The 22,628-nt window shown below is 37.9% G+C and overlaps 1 protein-coding gene across 1 annotated transcript in view; it reads right to left on the bottom strand.

The window, feature by feature from the left end:
• Positions 1-1,190: 1,190 nt before the first annotated feature.
• The window catches only part of LOC118733735, a gene marked incomplete in the record, with an annotated part of 802,810 nt that continues 781,372 nt past the window's right edge, over positions 1,191-22,628 (bottom strand). Inside the window, 3 exon segments of the mRNA XM_036463268.1 lie at positions 1,191-3,112; positions 7,192-7,505; positions 11,610-14,529. Of these exon segments, the coding sequence (XP_036319161.1) occupies positions 1,826-3,112; positions 7,192-7,505; positions 11,610-14,529 (4,521 nt within the window).

The following is a 22,628-nucleotide window of genomic DNA, read 5'->3' as shown; positions in this document are numbered from 1 at the left end:
ATAAGAAAAGTTCAACGTCAAATAACTGATATCACAACGAAGAAGTAGCCAGATTCCAGCAAGCCCTAAAAAACAACTGGAGAAAAAAGATGCCGATTTTAGGGCCACGTCGCGTTCGGGAGCAATGCGAGCCGTTCGTGATCGATAAAGGGAGCTGAAGATCGAACGAGACGTTCATATTTTATGCAATAAAATTAATGTGTTCGAAATACAAGCGTGGCGAAGAGCTCGATATGCTGGCCGATAGCAAGAGGGTCTGGCGTGAGAGCATGAGAAGTGCTGGCTCGGCATATGTCTGCACAGACGGGTCGAAGATGGAGAAAGGCGTTGGGGTGGCAGTCGTCTGCGGGGAGTTCGGTTTCAACAAATCCTATAAGCTGCTGAACTACTACACAATTTTCCCGGCGGAAGCACTGGCTATAAGGAGAACAGCAGCAACCTAGTAAACAAACACGTGAATCTCTATATCGGCAGTCAGGCTGCGATAAAGGCGCTCCTATCACACAGAACTTCCTCCAGAAGTGTGGTGCAGGCAAGACAGCTCTGGATGTGCAACATCCAGGAGGAGGTCGACAGGCTTGGCAAAGAAGGCGCCCTCTCGAGTACTATGCGGTTTCCCTGCAAGCGATTAAATGTAGCACGACCAAGGATGATGTGCGAAGCTTATGAAAAAAATCTCACGAAGTTTCTTCTATCCCTTAAGAGGAAGGATGCTAGGCTACTGGTGGGTGTCCTAACGGGTCATCGCCTGGTGTCATCCCACACCTTTAAACTGGCTCTGACTAATTATGAAATATTTTAAATATAAAAAAAAAAAACTGCATTCAAAATGTTTCTATAAAACCACAAATTAAAAGGTGACCCCTTATGACTGATCGGTAGTCAAGGGTTAAGGTTTCGTTTTTTTTTGCAAAAATGTGGGAAATCGAATTCCAATTAATAAAAAAAAATTATGTGTTAGATTAGCTACTTGTTTGTTGTGTTTAATTTTGGCAACGAAAATGGGAAAAATTACCCACAGTGCATGATAATAAACTTTTTATTAACTGAAATTGAAGCCCGTGACGTCGGCAACATTTGGTTTCAGCAAGTTATCGTGTGGTAATTCACGTAATGCTACAGCATAGACGCGGCCAAAATTTGAATGAAATTATTTAAAAAGGGTAAATTTCAGAGAATATTCTTTTGGGTAATAATACAGATTCCGGCATACATTTATGTTTTAAGTGTTTTGTGTAAAATTAAAATAAAAATGTAAATGGATCACCCTATATTACGTACTACGTGCTAATAAAATTTACTTAGAGAATTATTTTATTCTGTATAAATATTTAAGCAACATTTATGTAGATGTGCGTTCGTGTGAGTGTAAGGTAAATCTCTTGAATGTACTATAGCCAAAAGATAAGGGTTTCAATCTCAGCCTATCTATTTTACATAAATCTAAACTTAGATCGAGTTGCCTAACAGATTTTTAACTAAGCTAAATACAACAGACAAAGTCAATTTAAACAAATTTATATGTACACCGCACCACACTGCGCATACCATTTACCAACTATCCAAATCCTCTCAACAACCACGCGTATGTATATCGCCGTTGGTGCGCCATTTTCATTAACAACATTTCCCTCTACATTACTTATACTTATTTACAGTTTACAGTTAAACTTACTTACTTAGCCTAAGGTTTCTGCTCGTACAACTACATAGTATGTATGTAGTTGCGATTATGTACGCTTTAAGTAGACCTTAAAAATAAATTGATCGCCTAAAGAAAGTTTCGCAAAATCATCGATTAGAGTGAGTCACGATGCCGCAGCAACTAACAAGCGTTCAAGTGATTGGCGCCCAAAACAACACCAGACGACATATAGCCTACGCCGCCATTGCCACCAACATGTTGATTGTGATTGCCATGATGCTGCTGCTGCTGCTGCTGCCGCTGTTGCAGAAGCCGCAATTGCTGATGTTGATGATGCGCATGGTGATTGTGGTTGTTCGCTGTCGATGTTGCTTCTACGGTTGTCGCTGTTTGAGTCAACGTTGCCGCTACGCTGACGACATCATTGCCCGCTGCTTTTGTGGTGGCTGAGGTCGAATTCACCAAGCCATTGCCTTCGGCAACGATCATCCCCACACCAACAGGCGTACTTACGTTCATCTCACTTTTCTTCTTCAGCGTATTGGTGGCGGATGTTACTGTAGCTGTTGTGCCACCGCTACCCTTACTATCGCTGCCATTGCCACCGAGTGGCGTAGTTGCTGTTGTGGCAGTCGCGCTAGTGCTGAGGCTAGTGCCACTGATGTGCGCACTAATGCCGCTTGGGACGCTCGAAATCGTTGTGGTAATGCCGCCGGCCACGGATGCGCGCACCAGTTCCTCATTTGGTATGGAAAAGTGTCGATATGAAATGTATTCGGGTGGCATGGCGGCCTGTCTCTTGGCGTTTTCGATGCGCTGCTTCTTCAGTTTCACATAACTCAATACCGAAATCATGACGATAAACACAATGATACCCAGGCAGCAGCCAACAATCAGGCCCAGGCGTCGTGTCAGTATCGAATGGATGAAGCCGTTGCTCGAGAGGCCATTCTCGTCGGTGACCAGGCTTGGTGTCGAATCGAGTGTTTGTACGTCCGTACAAGTGGTGATGTGGGAATTTTTCAACACATCCCGCAGTGCATTGTCCGTGACGATGGTGTTTTCGATTAATGCCTGTTGTTGTTGCGGTTCAGCTTGCGTGAATAATTGTTGGTGGTCGTGGTGTTGTTGTTGATACGTTTGAAAATATTGCTCATAATATTCGGCTGGCTGTTGCTGCTGCTGTTGTTGTTGTTGTTGTTGCTGCTGCTGTTGCTGTTGATCGTGGTAGTAGTGTTGCTGCTGATTACTTGCAATAAAAGCGCTGCCAACGCTACCGCCACTCGAAGCTGCCTCATCGCGTAACATTAGAAATGAGTCGTTAAAGTGTATCCTTTGCAAGGCATTCGCCACAGGCTCGGACAACCAATTACCGGTGCCAATAACGCAGATGTGGTAGCGTGTGTTGGCATTCAGCTTTGTTAATTTGGCCGAGTTGGCGGAGCCATTCAGGCGTTTACCACGCATCTGTGGAGAATGAACACAAAGAGGTTGATTGGAAAATATTGTTTTTTTAGTGTAAAAGGGGATGCATGTATGTACATTAGGGTGCATCACCAAAAGAGTTGCGGTTTTTTACATCGAAAACATTAATCTTATTATATTTAAAGACTTTCGTCAAAATATTTTGGAAAAATATTAAGATTTACGTGAGCTGCACCCATTCGAAAGTATCTCCAAAAATCTCATTTTTTTCTGTTGATAAAATTTTTAAACATCTGTAAGCAAACCTTTTAAGCTTAAATCTGTCTATCATATGAGGAGATTTTTTAGAAAAATAGTTTAAAAACAAATTTTCTTAATAAAAAAAACGCTTTTTAAGGTAGTTTCAAATAGCCTCAGCTCACGTTAACCTTAATATTTTTCCGTGATATTTTGGCGGAAGTCTTAAAATATAATAAATTTTTTATTTCTGATGGAAAAATCGTACCGATATTTTTTTTGAGAGTGATATACCCTAATGTTTACATGTATGTACATATGTGGGAGCACTGAGCATATTTAAATTGGTAATCAAGACCACGTAATTTGCGCATAAATATTCGTCTGTATATTTGTACTGTAAGCGCATGAGTAAAACAAAAGCACAATTAAGCGATATGTGCGATTCTGGAGGATTATTTCGAATCAATAGATGAATAAAGCGTTAACAGTTATCAAATGAAGTATCTATAATAGTCATTTTCGTTATATATTGGGTCACATGTAAAGTTTCTGCGGACTTTTGTCACTATATGTTGTTGATGCGGAAACACTAATCCAATTGCGTCAAACTGACGTGCGTTTGAAAGTTGACATATCAGGCTACATTTTTTGTTAAGACATTTCTGTACAAAAATTTATATTAATTTGAAAATGAGTGAAATGTCTGAGAACATTCGCTATGAGGTACATTTTCCACTATAAAAAAGGTGAAAACGCTGCAAACATAATATGCATATTATGCCGATAAATTTGTGAATTCTACGCCCAAAATGCTGTGCACTGAGAGAAGCTTTTAGTTAATAATAATAATAGATTGCCGCTTACACATGTGTTAGTGTTTGGTCGAGTTTCTCCTCCAAACTATGGTGCGGACACAAAGAGGAGGGACATACAGTTTTACGCCGACTCCGAACGGCGCACATAGGGACGAATCGACGATTTAGGACGAAAAAATTGTTTACTCCATATGTATTTGACAGATTTCAATAATATTTGCTGTTAAAAGATTTTCGTGGTCACTGATTTCGAATATTAAATCAAATTTCCAAAATTCAAAACGGCGGATCCAATATGGCGGACGATTTAAAAAAAAAAATGACTATATTGTTATGAAGCTTGGTATCCAGAGATTTTCGTCGTCACTGATTTTGAAATTGATATTTAATTTTCAAAAATCAAAATGACGGATCCAATATGGCGGACTTTTGTTTTTAAATATAGTTTGTTATGAAACTTGGTATTCAAAGATTTTCGTTATCTTTGATTACGAAATTGAAACTAAACTTTCAAAATTCAAAATGGCAAATGCAATATGGCGGATGAGTTTTTCCTTTTAACTATGGTTTGTAATTATATTCAACAATTTTTATTGAGCTCGAGGCCGTTTTTTAATGAAAATTTATTGTGGAAAAGCAACAATAATTTGAAAAAATGGTAGAAGTGATACCTATTTCGGAAATCACCACATTTCCTCATCAGACTTCTTTCAGTAGGCTTCGAACCGACGATCCCACTGACTCAGCCAGTTGCCTATGCACCGTGCTAAGTACGCCTTGTAAATTATCGTTTGCTTTTTTCCACTATTTTCATTTTTAACCGACTTCCAAAAAAGGAGGAGGTTATCAGTTCGTCGGAATATTTATTTTTATTTTTTTTTTTTATGTATGTTACCGCATAACTTTGCACCACGTCAACCGATTTCAATAATTCTTTTTGCAACGAAAAGGTAGTGTCTCAGAGGTGGTTCCATACTAAGTCTGATGAGGAAATGTGGTGATTTCCGAAATAGCTATCACTTCTACCATTTTTTCAAATTATTGTTGCTTTTCCACAATAAATTTTCATTAAAAAAACGGCCTCGAGCTCAATAAAAACTGTTGAATATAATTGTTATAAGGCCAAAAAATAACAAAAAACAAATATGGTTTGTAATGAAACTTGATAGCTGGGAACTGATTACGAATTAAATATTAGATTTCCAAATTCATATAATTATAAAAATAATTCACATTAGGAAATTAGTTAACTATTACATATTTAGTTATACATTAGGGAAGCAAAAATATAACAGCAATCTATACATTTTTAAAGAAATCGTCCACCATATTGGATCCACCATTTTGAAATTAGAAAATTGAATATCAATTTTGAAATCAGTGACGACGAAAACCTCTGGATATAAAATTTCATGGAAATCTGTCAAATACATATGGAGTAAACATTGTTGTCGTCCTATACTCTCGATTCGTCCAATAAACGACTTAAGAAAAATATGCTCTATTTAATGAAGGGGAAAAATGGGGGACGAGTTCGTGATATTTTTACATTGGAAATTTGTTGGATTTTCGAACTGTTGAAGAAAAATTGCTGTACTCGTTGGAACTTTTTTATAACTCTAACTGATATAAAAATTTCGAATTATTTTCAATAAGAAAAAGGCAATTTTTAAAATAGGTATTATAACCATTTTACAAACAACTATTAACAAATATCGCAAACTAAAGTACATACCACATGCCTCACTGTCCGTGTTGACAAAACTGTTAGATGTTAATAAGAATAAAATGACAAGCGAAATTATTTTATCGTCGCTTCAAACAAAAAATTATTTAATTGGACGCACGATAGAAAACCCAACTTTGCTCTCCTGCTAAAGCTACCGCTTAAAAGTGCGGTAAAAGTCAAAATTTGTGTGTTACATCGTGGACTGGTTTATAAGGAGTATGAGAAAGATGTGTGTGATAGGATTTAAAGACTTTGGTTTTTCAATCGAGGCCTACGAAGAAACCGTAAGCTACATCTTTTAAAAATTTCCTTTTTGATGCATAAATGTTTCCAAAGCTTTTACATGCATTACTGTATCCAAATTTCAAACTGTTATACAAATTTCAGACGTTTTGTTCAAATTTTTGCTGCCGGTGTTGTGCATTTTTTTCCATATAAGAAAATTGTCGAACATATCGACGACTGAGAGGAAGATCGACATATCTCGACAGCCAGTTCGAAAACCCCCTATCTCCGAAAACTTTTCAAGAACGCCCTATTTCAGAATTCAATTCAAAAACGCCTTATCTCAGCTGCCGATTCAAAAACGTCCTTTCTCAACATACTTTCTGTTGAGATATGGAATTTTTGAACCGAGTTCTGAAATAGGGCGTTCTTCAACCAAATTATGAAGTAGGGTGTGCTTGAAACATTATTTGAGAGTGGGCGTTATCGAACCCGCTGCTGAGATAGGTCGATCTTCCACTCAGCCGTCGATGTGTACTTTGTATGGAAGAAAATGTATGGCACCATCACCAAAAAAAAAGAACGTGCCCAATATTCTGGTTACTCAAAACTTACACTTTATTGTACTGAAATGTAATGGGCTACAAAACTGCCTAAAAAAAATTTCTTGTTAAAAAGTTTGAAGTTTTGATGAAACTGTGTTGAATTTTGCTAATTTTTGTACAAAGTTAAAAATTCGGACTTACATGGTTTTTGTTAGATAGTTAGCTATACTCTCATAAAAAAAGATTAACTTAAATAAAAAATAAGCAAAGTCAAAACTTGTTAAAATGCCACGTCCCTATTTGTTTGCCTGCCACTGTATGCAAGTATATTCATATCGTTATTGATACATCATACCGATGCAAGTTTACAGCTTATTATACTTTACAGAATTTATTTCAGTCTATGCAAGAAGAAAACCGTACGTATTTATACATATGTTGAAAAAAAAATATTCAAATGGCCAGATCTAATTTCTTCTTATTGCGCACAAATACACAGACACATAGCTGACTTTAATTATTCAACCAGAGATTAATTTTCAAACTTAATTATTGCTATCCACTCACCTCATCATAATCAATGCCATCTGTGGTCGCATAATAGACAATTTCATAACCAGTTAAACCCAAATGTTCACGACTTAACCACGAAACCACCACCGAATACGGTTGAATGTCCTGTATGGCGATTTTCGGTATCAAAGGTGCATCACAGAATTGTTGTGGTTCCATTTTGGCAAATACTTTGCCACGCAATTCAGCTGGATGTTCGCACCTCAAGTAATTAATATTATCACCGCCAGCTTGCTGTGACCATTTTCGATGATCACGCAACCATTCCCAAAGTTTTTGCGCATCACAGCTGCAATGCAGTGGATTTTCTACATAGTAAGCCAATACAAAAACATCAATTTACCGGCGAGTGGCAAGTGCATTCGTGACATTTTGGTATTGACGTTGACGTTGATGAGTTGAAACAAGTGCGATGATGGTCGTTGGAGTTGTAGTTGTAGTTGAGGTGGCATCATTTGTTTCAGTTGACATTTGATGCCGAGCAGTAAGTAAGTGGCGGTATACATTTAGTGGTTGATGTTTATTTTATTTTATTTTTTTATATAGTAAAGTTGCAAATAGTTGATGGTCGTGGTTATATGTTTTTTATATCACATCGTTGAGCCAATTGTGAGGTTGCAGAGATACAGTGAAAAAGAGAAATGTACATAAAAAATGATTTTTACTGCTCAAATATACATATATAGTAAAAAGTACTTAATAAAAAATAATGAATAAAAGGTTATATTTAATGTATTTAGTTTAGCCCAGTTGTATTCTGTTCTTTTTACATATTCGAGTATGTATTGCGAACAAATTTGTATTTTTTTGACTGATTTTTCTGCAGCCCTAGAAACTTAATCGATCTGGTTTCTTTTAGTCTTAAGGACTTGATTTAAAAAAGCGTAAAAAATCCGCTAAACCAGATGAACTATAGACACGTATTAAACGATATTCATAAAAGTACTACTCTTAATGAGGTTCATGAAAGGCCAAGAACCATCCGTCTCAGAAATAGAACTCAAATGGGCTCGTGAGTTCTGCATTGCTTTGACACAAATCCATTCTGGCTAAATTTCCAACTATCCGGAATCAACCCCGATAATATCCACTACAAAAATGTGTTCAATATGAAAAAATGCCCAGCACGATACTTTAGCACCTCCTCACCTGCCCACTGAAAAAGGCTCATCTAGATCTTTTCCAGGATTTTAACAAAGATGAGAAGGCTATGGCGATTTCGAGATAAATAGTTTAGTGGAAGTTCGTAAAGCATAGAGGCCGTTTCTATTCTCCGCCTTAGCCAGTAAACTGTTGTAGTGCCAAATAAGCTTGGGTTACATTCCTATATCAGCTATTTCAGTGAAGTCCTCGAAGATTTCTGAACCCATGAGTTCCAACGTCTTCGCGTGCCTTTCAATGGAATTTTGGCCTATTAGCGGGTCCATTTCTCAAGATCAGTGACTTCCAAAGTGCTCCAGGTGGATCCCCAGGGATCCACGGAAAACTCGACGGGGGTCCACGGTGACGTGAAAAAAATGGGGGTCCATGAGTTGTAAATGGGGGTTCACGAAGATTTATCTGGTTTCGATGTAAAGAACCAAAATGGTTGCTTGATAGCCTCTTTATTGGAACATGTGTGGAGGGGAAGGAGTTTACGTGACTGCAGTGACAACCAAACTGCACTTAAGGCATTGACCAGCCCTCTATTTAAGTACTTCCAAACTAGTTCGGCAGTGCAAGTCTCGACTAAAATATGATGGTGAACATAACGAGGTTGTTTTACTCTGGGTGCCAGGTCACTCTGGAGTACCTGGTTATGAGACATCTGATCATTTGGCCAGAGTTCCCACTTTCGGCAATTGAAGCCACCATCAGAAGCTGGGTGAATACTTCGCTGATAAATGACTGAGAGGCATCGAGGGGATGCAGGTGGGCAAAATTCATGTTTCCTTCAATCCCACAAGGTCTATCTAATTTTTTGCTCCCATTGAGCAGGCGACTCTGCAGACCACTTGCTGGACTGCTGACTGGTCACTTCACGTAGCACAAACACCTGACTGTGATAGGCGTAAATGACAAGTCCATTTGCCCATCTTGCCTTGAAGAAGATGAGACGGTGGAACACTTTTTATGCTTCTTGCTTGCTTGGTTATTTGTTGTAGTTTTTTTTTTTAACTCATTCTTTTCTCTATTTTCAGTTTCTGAATTAAAAGTTTGGCGTAAAAAGTTTAGCCGTTTTGATGTTTTAAGTTTTGTGTTTTAAAAATGTGATAAATATTTTTCGCCTCACTTTAAAACTCGGAGCGATAAAAATAAAAATGATTCCATTAACACTTATAATTTATAACTTATAATTTTCACATTTAATTTTTTACGAGCTTTGGGAATAAATATTTAGAAATGTATCAGCAGGGGTCCACCGAAACCAGTAAATTTTTGACAGGGGTATACGAGAAAAAAAAGTTTGGGAACCTCTACTCTAGATAAATCTCTTCTGCCCAGCCTAGTGAGGAGACCCTTCGGTCGCTTATCGCTGCATTCTGGTCACATGAGTTTTGTCTTGCTGCTAGTGATAAGACTTATTGATCTATCACGTGCTCTTTTAAAAGATACACCTAAGCATCTTAGAAAGAGTTTGGAGGTAGCGAGAGTCATGCCTAAACACTACAAAACTTCGAATGTGGAGAGGATGGGCTCTTTATTGCAAATTTGAGAGGCGGCTAAGATTTTTGAGGTATCCAGTAGGCAAATGAATTACAGCCACTTAAGCTTGGAAAATGCCGCATTGCACAGGTATGTGCTGGGAGGACTCCACCTCTTACATCAGTGTAGAAGTGAAGTAATGCTGTTTTTCTAGCAGCCTCACTTGACCAAAATATTGAATAGAATCCTATACATTTTTGAAAAATGTACCCTTGGTGCATAGTAGTGCGCGCTAATAGGTCAATATCCCCAGAAATTGCGTAGTCGCCAGTTTGAGTAACTCCGCATGCTGGTAATCTCCACAGTATCAAAGCGGTGCACCCAGCTTTAAATAATATTTATTGAAAAAATGGTGAGGCGTTTACGAAGAAGTTATGCGTTGATCTCCACAAATGTAGAGTAACGTCGTTCTTTGCCCCTCTTGAAATGCTAGGGCTTCGTGCCCTTACATCCACAGAGAGCTACCGTTGTTTTTCCAACACGCTCTTGTATATTTTGTGATCAGCTTAGCCAGTTCCAATATTGTATTGGCCATGACAGGGAGGACCACACCCTGCGGGGTTTCCCTGCTCACATCTCTGTCTAGCAAAGCTCTTGCCGGTACCCTCCCTATAACCCTACCTGTTAGTGAACGAGTGAGACTCGCTGTAAGTCGATGCCGATAACCACATGATTGCCGTAGCTACTATTGCTAAAAGCAGCCCCGATGTAAAAGAACGCTGTCAGTGTGTACTCCTTTATCATTAAGGATTTTGAGTTTAGAGACAAACCTTGATCTTTTGAACATCTCCGGAATGTGGTTGAGAGCAAGAGCTTCCTTAAAAAGGCATTAAATTTTTAGCGCTTAGCTCCAATGATTGCTGCAGCTGAAACGGCATCGGTACCCGTGGTTTTATAGGGTTAAAAAACCCCATATTGTCCAAATGAGTTTTTTCTTTTGTAAGGTAACCAGCTGCACGTGGCTGATCATTTTCAATTAGAGCCTAGAAGATGATTCAGGGATTCTTTACCAGTATTCGTTCATTCGCGTTGGATTTTAGCAAACATTCCGGGATGAATCGAGATGAATTGGAGATTACCTACCGGAACCTAATATAGATTCCAAATCACTTCAAAGTTCCTTTATAAGGATATTTTGTTTTTTACTTCCTTTCCTTAAGAGTTTCCTATAATCTCTTAAGCTTAACTTATAGATTTCCTATTGCATATTATTCTCGGGAGGATTAAGCGAGATTGAAGGCCCTTCAACAGTACTTTGAAGAATCTATGGTTTATTTATGTCGCCCAGCTTGTTTATGAGGCAGGCCTGATATAAAGCTTTTCCACATGCCTCCATAAAACGATTGTGTCAAATAAGAATAAGAACGAAATCCTGGCCCCACATCGAAAAAAGTCAGGCATGGCCATTATCGAGGTGGACTTCTCCATTAGAGAGAATGTGGAAATTCTTGTACCCGTAACTACTAGTGTAGTTATACTTCACAACCTGCCCCATGTCAGTTTAGCGGGCATTCCCAGAAATAGCGTAAATGTGTAAGTCTTATTTGGAGAGTAATAGTCAACCGAATTTGAACGAAATGTTTTAGGTTAAAAGAAATGTGTCCATTCTTTCCGTTTATGAGTAAAAAAAAAACGGATGGCTACGAAATCACCACCCTCATATAAAAAAATTGTAATTTAAAGATCAAAACTTAATTTAGCTCAAATACGTTGTACTGGTTACTTACCTTCCAGCTTTAGTGTTTTTATGTTTGTCTCCAGTGGTTTGAGCGCTTCAATCGGCACTAGCTCGAAGTAGTTCTTACGCAAATCGAGCACATGCAGTTTTCTTAGGAAGCGGAAAGCATCAGTCGACAAAACAGTCATGCGATTACCCATCAGATAAAGTTCCATCAAACCATGCAAGTTCCGGAAAGTCTTCTTCGATATACGATCCAATTGATTGAAGGACAAATCGAATGTCTGCAACTGCGCTAAATCACTGCTAAACTCTTCCAAATCCTTCAGCGTATTATGAGAAATATTCAGAAAGCGTAGCAGCCTTAAGCCCTGCAGACGTTCTTTTGGCAACATTTCCAATTCATTCACGCTGAGGTCCAACGTCAGCAGATTTGTGAGCGACTTAAAGGCGCCGGGTGAGATGCGCGTAATGCGATTATTGACCAAATGTAGATGCTGTAACGCCTGGAAAGCTTCAAAGTCTTTCGAGGTCAGTATGGATAAATTCGTTTGGCAGATATAAAGCTCTTTGAGATATGGGTAGCGCTCCTCTTTCACCGTGTAAATCTTGTTTATTGGGTTTCCTGTAAGATTGAGCCAAGATAGACGTGGTATCGAGATGTCTGACAACGCTGAGCTCGGCAGCTGTAAGAAGCGATTGCTCGAGAGATCAACGCGTTGCAAATTAATCGAATGACGAAGAAAATTCGCGGGCAGTGATAGCAAATGATTGCCGCTAAGATCAATGCTGTCCAACTGTGTGAGGTTAACCGCATTGAAGCCACTCAACGAAGTGATTTTGTTGTCATGCAAATTGAGTTGCCGCAAGTTCAAAGTGCCACTTAATTTGTAGAAGTCGATGGAGCTAAGCTGATTTCGCGACAGATCCAAAGTCTCCAGCGTGCTCAAATTGTAAAGCGCAATGTGCGGGAATTCGGAGATGTGGTTGTTGCACAATCGCAACTCTTTGAACACATTGAGGCCACTGAAGATGCTGCGATTCATAACCGTTAGTCTGTTGTCGCAAAGATCAAGCTTAACCAGATTTGTATTCTTTGAGAAAATTTGATCTGGCACACTTTCCAAACTGCAGTTGGCCATTGTGAGCAATTGTAGCGAGCGCATTTTGTCAAACATATCGGCCATTATGCCGCCAACCCTGGCCTGACTGAAGTCGTTGTGCGAGAGGAAGAGGCTGCGCAGACTGGGCACTTCCAGTTTTTGTATGTCTGCAGGGTTTAGCTGGTTCTCTTCAAAGTTGAGTTCGTTTAGATTCTGTAGCGACTTGAATGTGTGCAGCTCAATTTTACGCAACGAGGTATTGCGCAGATTCAAATATGTCAAAGGCAGTTCGTCCATAAAAATATCTTTCGTTAGTTGCACCAGTGGATTGTCGGAAAGGTCGAGCACCCTTATGTTTTTTAATTTATTAAAGGAATAGCTCTCTACAGCTTCGATGTAGTTTTGTGAAAGACTGAGCTCTTCCAAGCTCGCCAATGGCGCAAAGTACTCACGTCGCACATGCTTCAGCCGATTACCACTCAGATCTAGAAACTTCAAATGCTTCAGCATACTAAATGTATCCTTGTCGATGTCCCGTATCTGGTTGTTGCTGAGGTATAAGCGTCCGAGCAGCTGCAGGTCCACAAATATCGATTTGTCTACTCGGGTCAGCTGGTTGTCACGCAGCCACATGATTTGTATACGCTCTTGCTTGCGAAAGGTCTTCGTATGGATCTTGTGCAGATAATTTGCCTCCAGTTGTATGGACAGCAGGGAGGAGTTTGCCTTTTCATTTGGGAAAATATCTTCCAGCACAGTCAGCTGGTTATCCTGTAAGTTGATGTGCTGCAAATTGGAGAGGCTCTGGAAGGCGCCCGGCTCGATGTCCTCAATGTTGTTCTTCTGCACATGTAGCTCCTGCAATGCAGGCAGTGGCTCGAAAACTCCTTTACGTATGCGTCGTATACGATTGTTGTGTAGTCGCACTTCGCGCAGGAACTCCAGCTTCCGAAACATGCCGATTTCAAGATCTTGTATTTCGTTGTTGTCCAACGAAAGTGAGGTGAGTTTGTGGCACTTATTAAACAGCGTTACAGGCACTAATGGTATGAAATTCGAACGCAAGTACAGATGGTCCAGATTCACAAGCGTGCTAAATACATTCGGGTCAATATGGGCAATGGCATTCGACTCCAGGTAAATTACATCCACGTTGGATGAGTTTGTAAAAGCATCCGCCGGCAGCTCGAGTATGTTATTCTCGGATAGGAAGACCTCGCGCAGCTGCGGCAAGTTTGAGAACACGCCACTTATTGAATGCACATGATTGTGACTCAGATCCACTGTTTGCAAGCGCTTATTCTTATCGAAAATTTTCGCATCCAACGCAATGATGCGATTGTGTGACATGTCGAGCGACATCAGTTCCTTCAAGCTTTTAAACGCATCCGGTTGCACAAGTTCAATTTGATTAGCGTACAAAGAAAGCGTCTTCAATTGCGGAAATGCGCCGAAGCAATCGTTCACGCTCTCCGTGAACTGGTTCGAGCTCAAGTCTAAGAAGACCAATGAAGGTAATCGGAGCACTGCCGCCGCAGCTGAAGCGTTGTTCGTCACTAGCGCTATGTCCCCATAGAATGTAGAGATTTTATTGTTTGATAGACGCAGAGTACGCAAGTAGTCGAGTTTGCGCAACGCAAGCAGCGGAAATGTGCGCAACGCATTCTCTGATAAATCAATCTCCTGTATGGATTCCTCTAGACCGGCGAACGCATGCTCGGGTATCGACTGCAGCTGATTACCTTTCATGTTGAGTTTCGATAAGCGAAGCCCATAAAAGCTGTAATCTTCGATGCGTACAATTTCATTGTAATCGAAATCGAGTGCGCTCAATTTTTGCATAGTGTTGAGGGCGCGAGATGGTACCTGTGAATGAGAAAGGGCAGCAAAATTTGAGGGGTTATAAAAATGACAAAGTAAAGAGCGGTTTTAGTTGCTAAGTACTTAGATAATAAACATTGTCTCAAGATTTATTTATTTGAGTATTTCTTAAATGTAATTTTGACAAAAAAGCGGCACATTCGTCGGGCTCTAATTTCAATGAAAAGAAAAAGCCATAGAAGAAGGGGGGGTGATTGCGGAGGTGGTTTGGCTCGATTAAGATTAGTAAGGAATCGACGACGACTGCAGGTGGGCAAAACTCATGACGCCTTCAATCTCAGAAGATCTATCTAGTTACTTGCTGTCATTGAGCAGACGGGACTAAAGATAACTCGTTGGAATGCTGACCGAAAGGTACACAAACCGTACAGAGAATTGCATTCAGGCTACATGGCGCCGATTGCACTGCTTTCATGTTCATGTCAATCTGTTTTAAATCTACTTGATTTATGAATAAATTGAAGTTGAAGCAGAATTTTGGGTGTCGAAGAGATCAGTTGTTCGTCTCTGAACACGTCGCTGCCATCCATATATCATATCCTTGCAAAGGATTGTTCCGCCGCTCATCCTCTTCAAGGCAGTAAGGCAAATGGGGTTGTCATGAATGCCTACCACAAGAAATCACAATTTCTTTGCCTAGGTGTGCCTCTTTGCTCAATAGAATACAGTTAGCCACTGTAAACCTACCTCTAGAAATTTCTCGATATTAAGAGGCAACCTTTTACCCATTGCACATTAGGTCAAATGATTACTTTTTCTGTGCGAAATTAATAGCAGCTAAAATACTGCATTATTTTAATGTAAAAAGATGGCAAACGCTGAAACAAGTGTAAAGGCAGTAAATAAAATGTTAAACAGACTTGGCTTTCATAATACAGACTTTCCTGCTTTTTTGTATGTTCAAATGATGAGTATATCGTCGCATAAAGTACAAAACCGCGTATTGTCATTCTGCAAAACCGCGTAACTGACACTGGCTGCCAAAAATTGGATTTGCTCACACAAGCTCTTGGCTCAATCCTTATCCATTCGTCCTGAAATATACTAGCTAGAAATGCGATTGCTTTATAAAAAAAGAGAACCATTTTGAAATATGAGTGTTTTTACGCTCTAGAAAATAATTTCTACAACTTCACATACGCGGTTTTGCATTATGCTGATATGCGGTTTTGCATTTTGTTGATACGCGGTTTTGCACTTTAAACGACGATATGTGTTTAGGTAGTACTCAAAAACATTATCCAATTAGCTTGGTTTTGACACAAGTTATTTTCTTACCATACTCAACTCGCTCCCCTTTAAAATGAGCTACATAATAAAATAAGTATGGTGACATGGTTTATTCTAGCGATTATTTATGGCATTATCGAAATTCCTAAATTAAAAAAAGAAAAATATTTACTACATGTCTCGCAGATATGTCTTGAGGAGAGATTCCTAAAGTAGTTAGTCTTCATAAAACACTTCATTTTCACTTGAGGTTTCAGTATTTCCAAATTCTCCACCGATATTATTTATATTCAGAATACAAATGCTGCTTTGTGACACATTTACCAAAAATCGATGGTAACTTCCTCAAAAGAATACGAATGTTTTTGAAACTAATTTGTCAAAAGAATGTTTAAATCTCTATTCACTTTGATAAAAAAAAATTCGAAATTTCAGTCCGTAAATTCTCTCAAGGATTTGCCTTTTTGCGAAGGCTGCTCATCAATGATATTTGCGAATCGGTGCTAGTGTATTTATAACATAGTCTGCAGGAGATGAAATGTAATCCAAATTGAGGCTGCTATTTTTTTTTGCTATCACATACTTCCATTTTCACTATTTATCACCATTAAAATGGATTATTTATCACCAAAAAATGTTGGAGATATTTTTGGAGATAGCTAAAAATACGGAAAAAGTTAAGCTATCGTATTTTAGCACTTTAGCGATAGCGAAAGTTAGAATCCGGCTAATGGTCCACACAGTTGGCTTTTTGATTTCGAAAAGAACCTCATCAGCAAGAAACGCTATGTTTTCAGCTCTAAATATTTTAGCATCCTTTCCAAATTGTTTCCCATAATTTTCATATTTATTTGATAAATAATTGCAAAAAATACGCGTTTTTTCTTCTAAGAGTTTCATGGAACTTTCGCAAATATCAGCAGCACCAAATTTTTTTTTCAACATGGTTGACAACCGAAAAGGCTTTTCTTTTTTCGAACATTCAATCAGCCAAACTTCAAACAACTTGCCTTTTGTGATAGCATGATAGCCCAGAAAAAACAGTTTTTCTTGAAAACGGCTAAAATCGGCAAGTTAAGTAAAACAAATTCAACTCATTACATCTTAGTTTATCCATTTCCGATTCCATTTTGTTTGCAGAAAGTTAACAAACAAATGATAAAAAGTCACTTTTTTAAATTGGGACATAGGTTCTCACTTAGATATAGTTTTGTTTCCCATTTAAAATTTTCCTTTAGTTATTCGAACTTTACAAAAACAATGCACTTGAAATTTACAAAATAAACCGGTTGCGCAAACAACGTATCAATAATGTTTTGAAAGTGTAACTTTGGTTTATTGCTGTATAACGGTGTTTTTAATTTTACAAAAACTAAATGAAGTTTCTGTTATTTTGGAGTATTCCGTACAGAATGGCAACAAAAAATAATGTAAAACTGCCTTTACGAAATTGGACTTTCGCACAGCCAAATGTATCATTTGACCTAATGTGCATTGTAGAAATCAAAATCTTCTTGTTGGATTTTCAGTCTGCAGAAGCGACAAATATTTTGCTTTTGTTTCAGCGCTTACCTATTGTACATACCTTGTCGAAATATATTCTTTTACCATTGTATTTGTAAGTTACATAATAGCCAAAATTGGCATCCGTAAGCGACAAAAAGCAGAAATTTTTACCTGTCATGGCTTTCTCATTGTTATTCAACCATTGAACACCTTTTATATGCATTAAGCTTTATTGACTCTCAGCCGTTGTTTGTACACTTGTTGGCCTTTATTCCGTGGAATATATTTACTTAGCTGTGTCGAGTGTGACTTTTTCAGGTTTAATTAAACTTGCATAAAGATGCCTACCCATGTATAATATCTATGCTAAAGCTCACAAGTGCCCAGTAGGAAATATGGTAAAATAAATTTTTGGGTGTACCTGTAAAAAATTCCGCTGAGGATAAAAAGGTACAGAAAATTAATTTAATAAAAATAAGAAAATGGCCTATATCTTAATTTTCCAGAAAAGAATTAAATTAACCCGTAATGGTTACACCTCCAAAAAAAATGGCGTAATGATCACACGGGCTCTAGTGGACCCTATCCAATAAATATATGCCACGTACGTTCTATTTTATATATCGACTCGAATCCTACGCTGAGCTTAAGCTTAAAGCTTTCTCTTTGTTATCTGAACTACTACAGCGTGGATAAATGGATTTATAGTATACAAAATTCAAGTTTATTGCTTTTTTCATAAAAAATTTAAATTTTTGCTATATGCCAAAAAATGTTTGCCATTGTGTTGCTGAAATTCTATGTATATTTAAAGAAAGTAAATAACGTTTTGAAAACTTTGAAAAAAGTTCATATATTTATCTTGAATATTAAAGTTAGCTAATTTCGTAAAGCTGGTAAATCAAAGTACAAATAAAACAAATACAAAATAAATACTTTTTAACCGACTTCCAAAAAAGGAGGAGGTTATCAGTTCGTCGGAATATTTTTTTTTTTTTTTTTAATGTATGTTACCGCATAACTTTGGACCACGTCAACCGATTTCGATAATTCTTTGTGCATTTTGCATCGGAAAGGTAGTGACTCAGAGGTGGTCCCATACTAATCTGGTTGAGATCCGATCAGTGGATCTTGAGATATATATATATATATATTTTTTTTTATATGGGAGTTGAAGTCGGTTTTTTTTTGCTAAAAATTACTTGTTAAAATAAATTAATCATGTCTACCACAATCGATGCACAATGTACATACCAGTACTGGTTTTCCAAACGGCCTGAAATTATCGAATTAAATCTACATAGTAATAACAGGTGAAGTCACTAAATCGATTTTAAATGGTTTTTATATAAAATATATATCCGAAAAGTTGGGCTGGGGTCCACTGGACCCCGTGTGACCATTATGGGTTAGTTACCTTAGTTACCGCATCGCTGATACTATGCCTGACGCAGAAATAGACAAATGCAATTTGTTGAAACTTTACTCCTACAAGGTTTACTTCACGGTGATGTCAAAATTGAAATCGATTTTTTTGTACCGGGCACCTATTACGAAAACTGATAACCGGTACTAAATATTCGGATTTTTTGAAATTGGTGACATGTAAAAAACCCGATTTAATTTCTGAAATCATCATAAAGAAAATATGGCCCGACCTCCAGAGCTTAGTCGACTATCAGTTAGTCGAATAGAAATAGTCGACTTCGCTTAATAACAAAAGTTTTATTTTGAAAAACTTTTAACATTCGAATAATTTCGGTTACTGGATTTTTAGACTAATCGATTATGAGCAGTTAATCGAAAGTGAACGGTTAGTCGCGGCTTTTCCAAATTGCTAACCGGTACAGAAAACCCATTTAATTTTTGAACTCACCGTGAAGTAATCTTTGTGTAAACAAAGTTTCAACAAATTATGACCACTTTCATATTCAACATTTGTCCAATTGTGCGTCTGTGATAGTAGTAGCGATGTGGTTTTTAATTAATTAAAGTATTTGCCGTCAAATTGAGAGAAAGCACATTTTCTGAACAGCATGCTCCATTTTTTATCCTGTGTTGAATTTTTTCCACCTAATTTGCTATATTGACTGGCCTATAAGGTAGGATATTTGGTTGACGTCCGCAATATTTTATTGGAAATCCTTTAACTAAAAGTTCCTCCCCATTATAAACGAATTGCAGGGCATAAAAAAGCAAGTTCTGCGGCTCGATAAGTCTAAAGCAACAAATTTCCACATGGTACTAATATAATCGTAGATGCATACATATGCATGAACAAAAGTCAACTTGATACATGTGTATATGCATATGTATGTACATATGTTTTCAGATCGCCATGGGACGTGAATTACGGAAAGAACATGCAATGCAGGTCTGTACGTAAATATTTTTTGGAAATCAACAAATGACCCTTTGCTGCGCTTTTGCAGAAATATAATCTTTGTTATCCATTTGCCTTGGGATAAATAAACAACTAACTCACACATACACGCATACTTGTTTGCTTTGCGCCTTTGGAATAATAAAAATGATGTCCCTGACGCAACAGTTGCAAAGTGTTATACGCAAAGCAGGCAAAAAATGGTTAAAAAAATTGCTGGTTTGTCAACTTTTTAATTTGAAGAGGAAGCTATCAAAAAAATAAAAATGTATGTGATGTCCCAGTTTTTTTTTCATATCGACATGCCAATCTTTGCATTAGTACCCTTCTATGGTTGCCCATACTGGAGCTTTCTAGCTAAATATTGTAGTGCATTTCTGTCATGAAAAAAGGCTTCTCACAAAAATAAAATCACCGATCGGAGTCGGCGTAAAACTGTAGCTCTCTCCCCTTTGTGTGTCAACGTCAAGGTGCACGCCACAAATCGGAGGATAAGCTCGGCCAAACACTAACATACATATGTGTAAGCGCCAATTTCTTATTATATAGAACTAAAAGACATGCATGCTTTGTATAAATACATTTAAAAAAACAATAAAGATACAAATTTTAAGTTTATTAAGATATGTCACAAGCCTCCGCGAAGTAGAAATTTTACTCGTGTATGTAAGTATTAGGGTGTTCGATTATTCGTCTTTTTCGAAAGCTAGTTCTCGTGTTTTTCAAAAATTAGAAAATTAAAAAAAAAAACGGTTCCCCATTTTGAAAGTAAGAACTAAGCCCGGATAAACCGGCTTTATTTTGCAAAAATTTCCATACAGTAGTTCTTGGATATAACTGTAAAAAATAGGTAGACATACATAGCATAGTTTATTGCCCTCTCGGGGAAACCTCGACGATCAACACCTCAGTCAAATCTCGCCCCTAGTATTCCATCATCGTCAGCCCCACGGTACCTTGACACAACTCCGTTCTGGATATTGTAGCAGGTTAAACTGTGTATTAAATTTGAATAAAATGTCCCGACGATATTCAGCACCTCTCCAAATGGCCACTCACATCAGCACAGAGAAAGAAGGATTTTATGAGATCTAAATATATGACTTACTTAAAAACACAAGGTAAAAAACTCAGCTGCTCCGTTCTAACCTCAGCCATCATAAACTATTTTGGTGAATCCAGTCCAGAAGTCACTAACTTTTGACAACAGACGCGCTCCATGGTAGAAGAACAACTTTTTTAAGCCAATAATCTATTTAATAGAGCTAAAAGAATCAGTGAATAGGAGGCCCACAAACATGCCTTCATTAAGTGCAGTAAGAAGAATTAATGTGCAAAAAGAGACTTGCTCAAAAGTTGCGAAGTAAGTGACAGTTTCTTTAGAAAAAATTGTTCGATAAACTCAATCAATACGTGTATTGGGAAATCTATATTTTACTCTCATATTAAAAATGAATACATACATATTTTCTTTTTAATGAGCAATAGAGGGATGACAACCATTCTTCAATATTGTTATTGAGAATTGCAGAACGAAAAATTACACTGAAGATGGCACAACGCCGAAACCGGTTTGTCTCCAAACCAAATTTGACAAGGGATGACGGAAATTCGTTCCATAATACATCATTGTTATTGAGCTTTGTACCACGATTTTGTTTTTTAGGAAAAATTTAAAATGCAACAAAGTCTAAGCGGTGGAAGTTATAGCTACTATTTTAAAGATAACCACATCTCCTCATCAGACTTCCTTTTCTAGACTTCAGCAGGAATCCAACCCTCATCTTCGACATGCAATCCACCATTCTTACTAATTACTGTTTGCGTTTGAAAGTGTATAAGTCCCAGTTTTTTTTAACAAAAATATTCCAAAGTTATTTAAAAATAGATCTACAAAAAACAAGCTTAGTAGAATTGGTCAATAGTTCCTACCATCAGTGTATTAAGTTACACCTATACACCCGTATGTACATATATGTATATGTATGTATGTACCTGTATGCTCATTACGTGCTCTGGCTTGAGCATGCAACACGAGATGTATGTAGACACTGAACTTTTTATGTAGTATGCACATTAGGGTGGTCCAAAAATACATGCGAAGGGGGAGGGGGGAGGGGGGATTTAAAATGTTAAGCTCTCCCCCTTAGGAATTTTCTAAATGCAAAAAGGAATGCCCGTACCTTTTTGTTTAAATAAAAAATTTTATTTGTAACTGTTTCACTCTTTCGTAGAAGTGGCATAGAATTGTTGAAAATCAATGTTTTTCGACTGAAAAACTCTGTTTCTCTTAAGTAGACTTCCAATAACAATATCCAACTATTAATTTAGCCCTTTTTTAATACTAACTAATAGGTCGCTTAAAATCCCCAAAGAATGCAGTGGAGGGACCCATAAATACCATTTTTACCAAAAAGAGTTTTTCCCCCTATAAAATATTTACATGGAAAACCTCATGGGCTTAGATTTTTTTAAACAAAAAATAAGGATATTCTTTTTTTCCATTTAGAAAAATCCTGGGAATGAGAGTTTGACATTTGAAAATTCTTTCTCGGACCACCCTAATGTCCATATACGCAAGCATGCTGTTGCAACCAATGCCTGGTACTGACTACTGATCAACACGTCACGGATACTACTTGCTGATGTTACGAACTGGATTTTGCGACCTGCAACGTCATACCGGAAGTGCTGCAGCACATCACACTGAGCACAGGTATAGTAAATGTGTTCCTCTGGATGTGTGTGGCAGCAATTCACTGCGATTTAATGCAATGACATTTAAATTTATTGCCAACGATTCAAAATTTATTGTTGTGTCCGCGAAATGGTGTCAATTGAAAAAAGTAATGGTTCACTCTCAGTTCTGAGAGTGCACCCACCCACTTACTGGGAGGCATGAAGAGAGAGCAGTGGATAGTTGAACATTTCGTCAGACATGGATGCGAATGAGGAAAACATGTCA

This window comes from Rhagoletis pomonella, unplaced genomic scaffold, assembly GCF_013731165.1.
Source record: "Rhagoletis pomonella isolate Grant_MI unplaced genomic scaffold, Rhpom_1.0 Rhpom_scaffold_00002, whole genome shotgun sequence".
Classification (NCBI taxonomy): Eukaryota; Metazoa; Arthropoda; class Insecta; order Diptera; family Tephritidae; genus Rhagoletis; species Rhagoletis pomonella.
The sequence above is the reverse complement of the archived record's forward strand: the minus strand, read 5'-3'. Positions and strand labels throughout refer to the sequence as shown.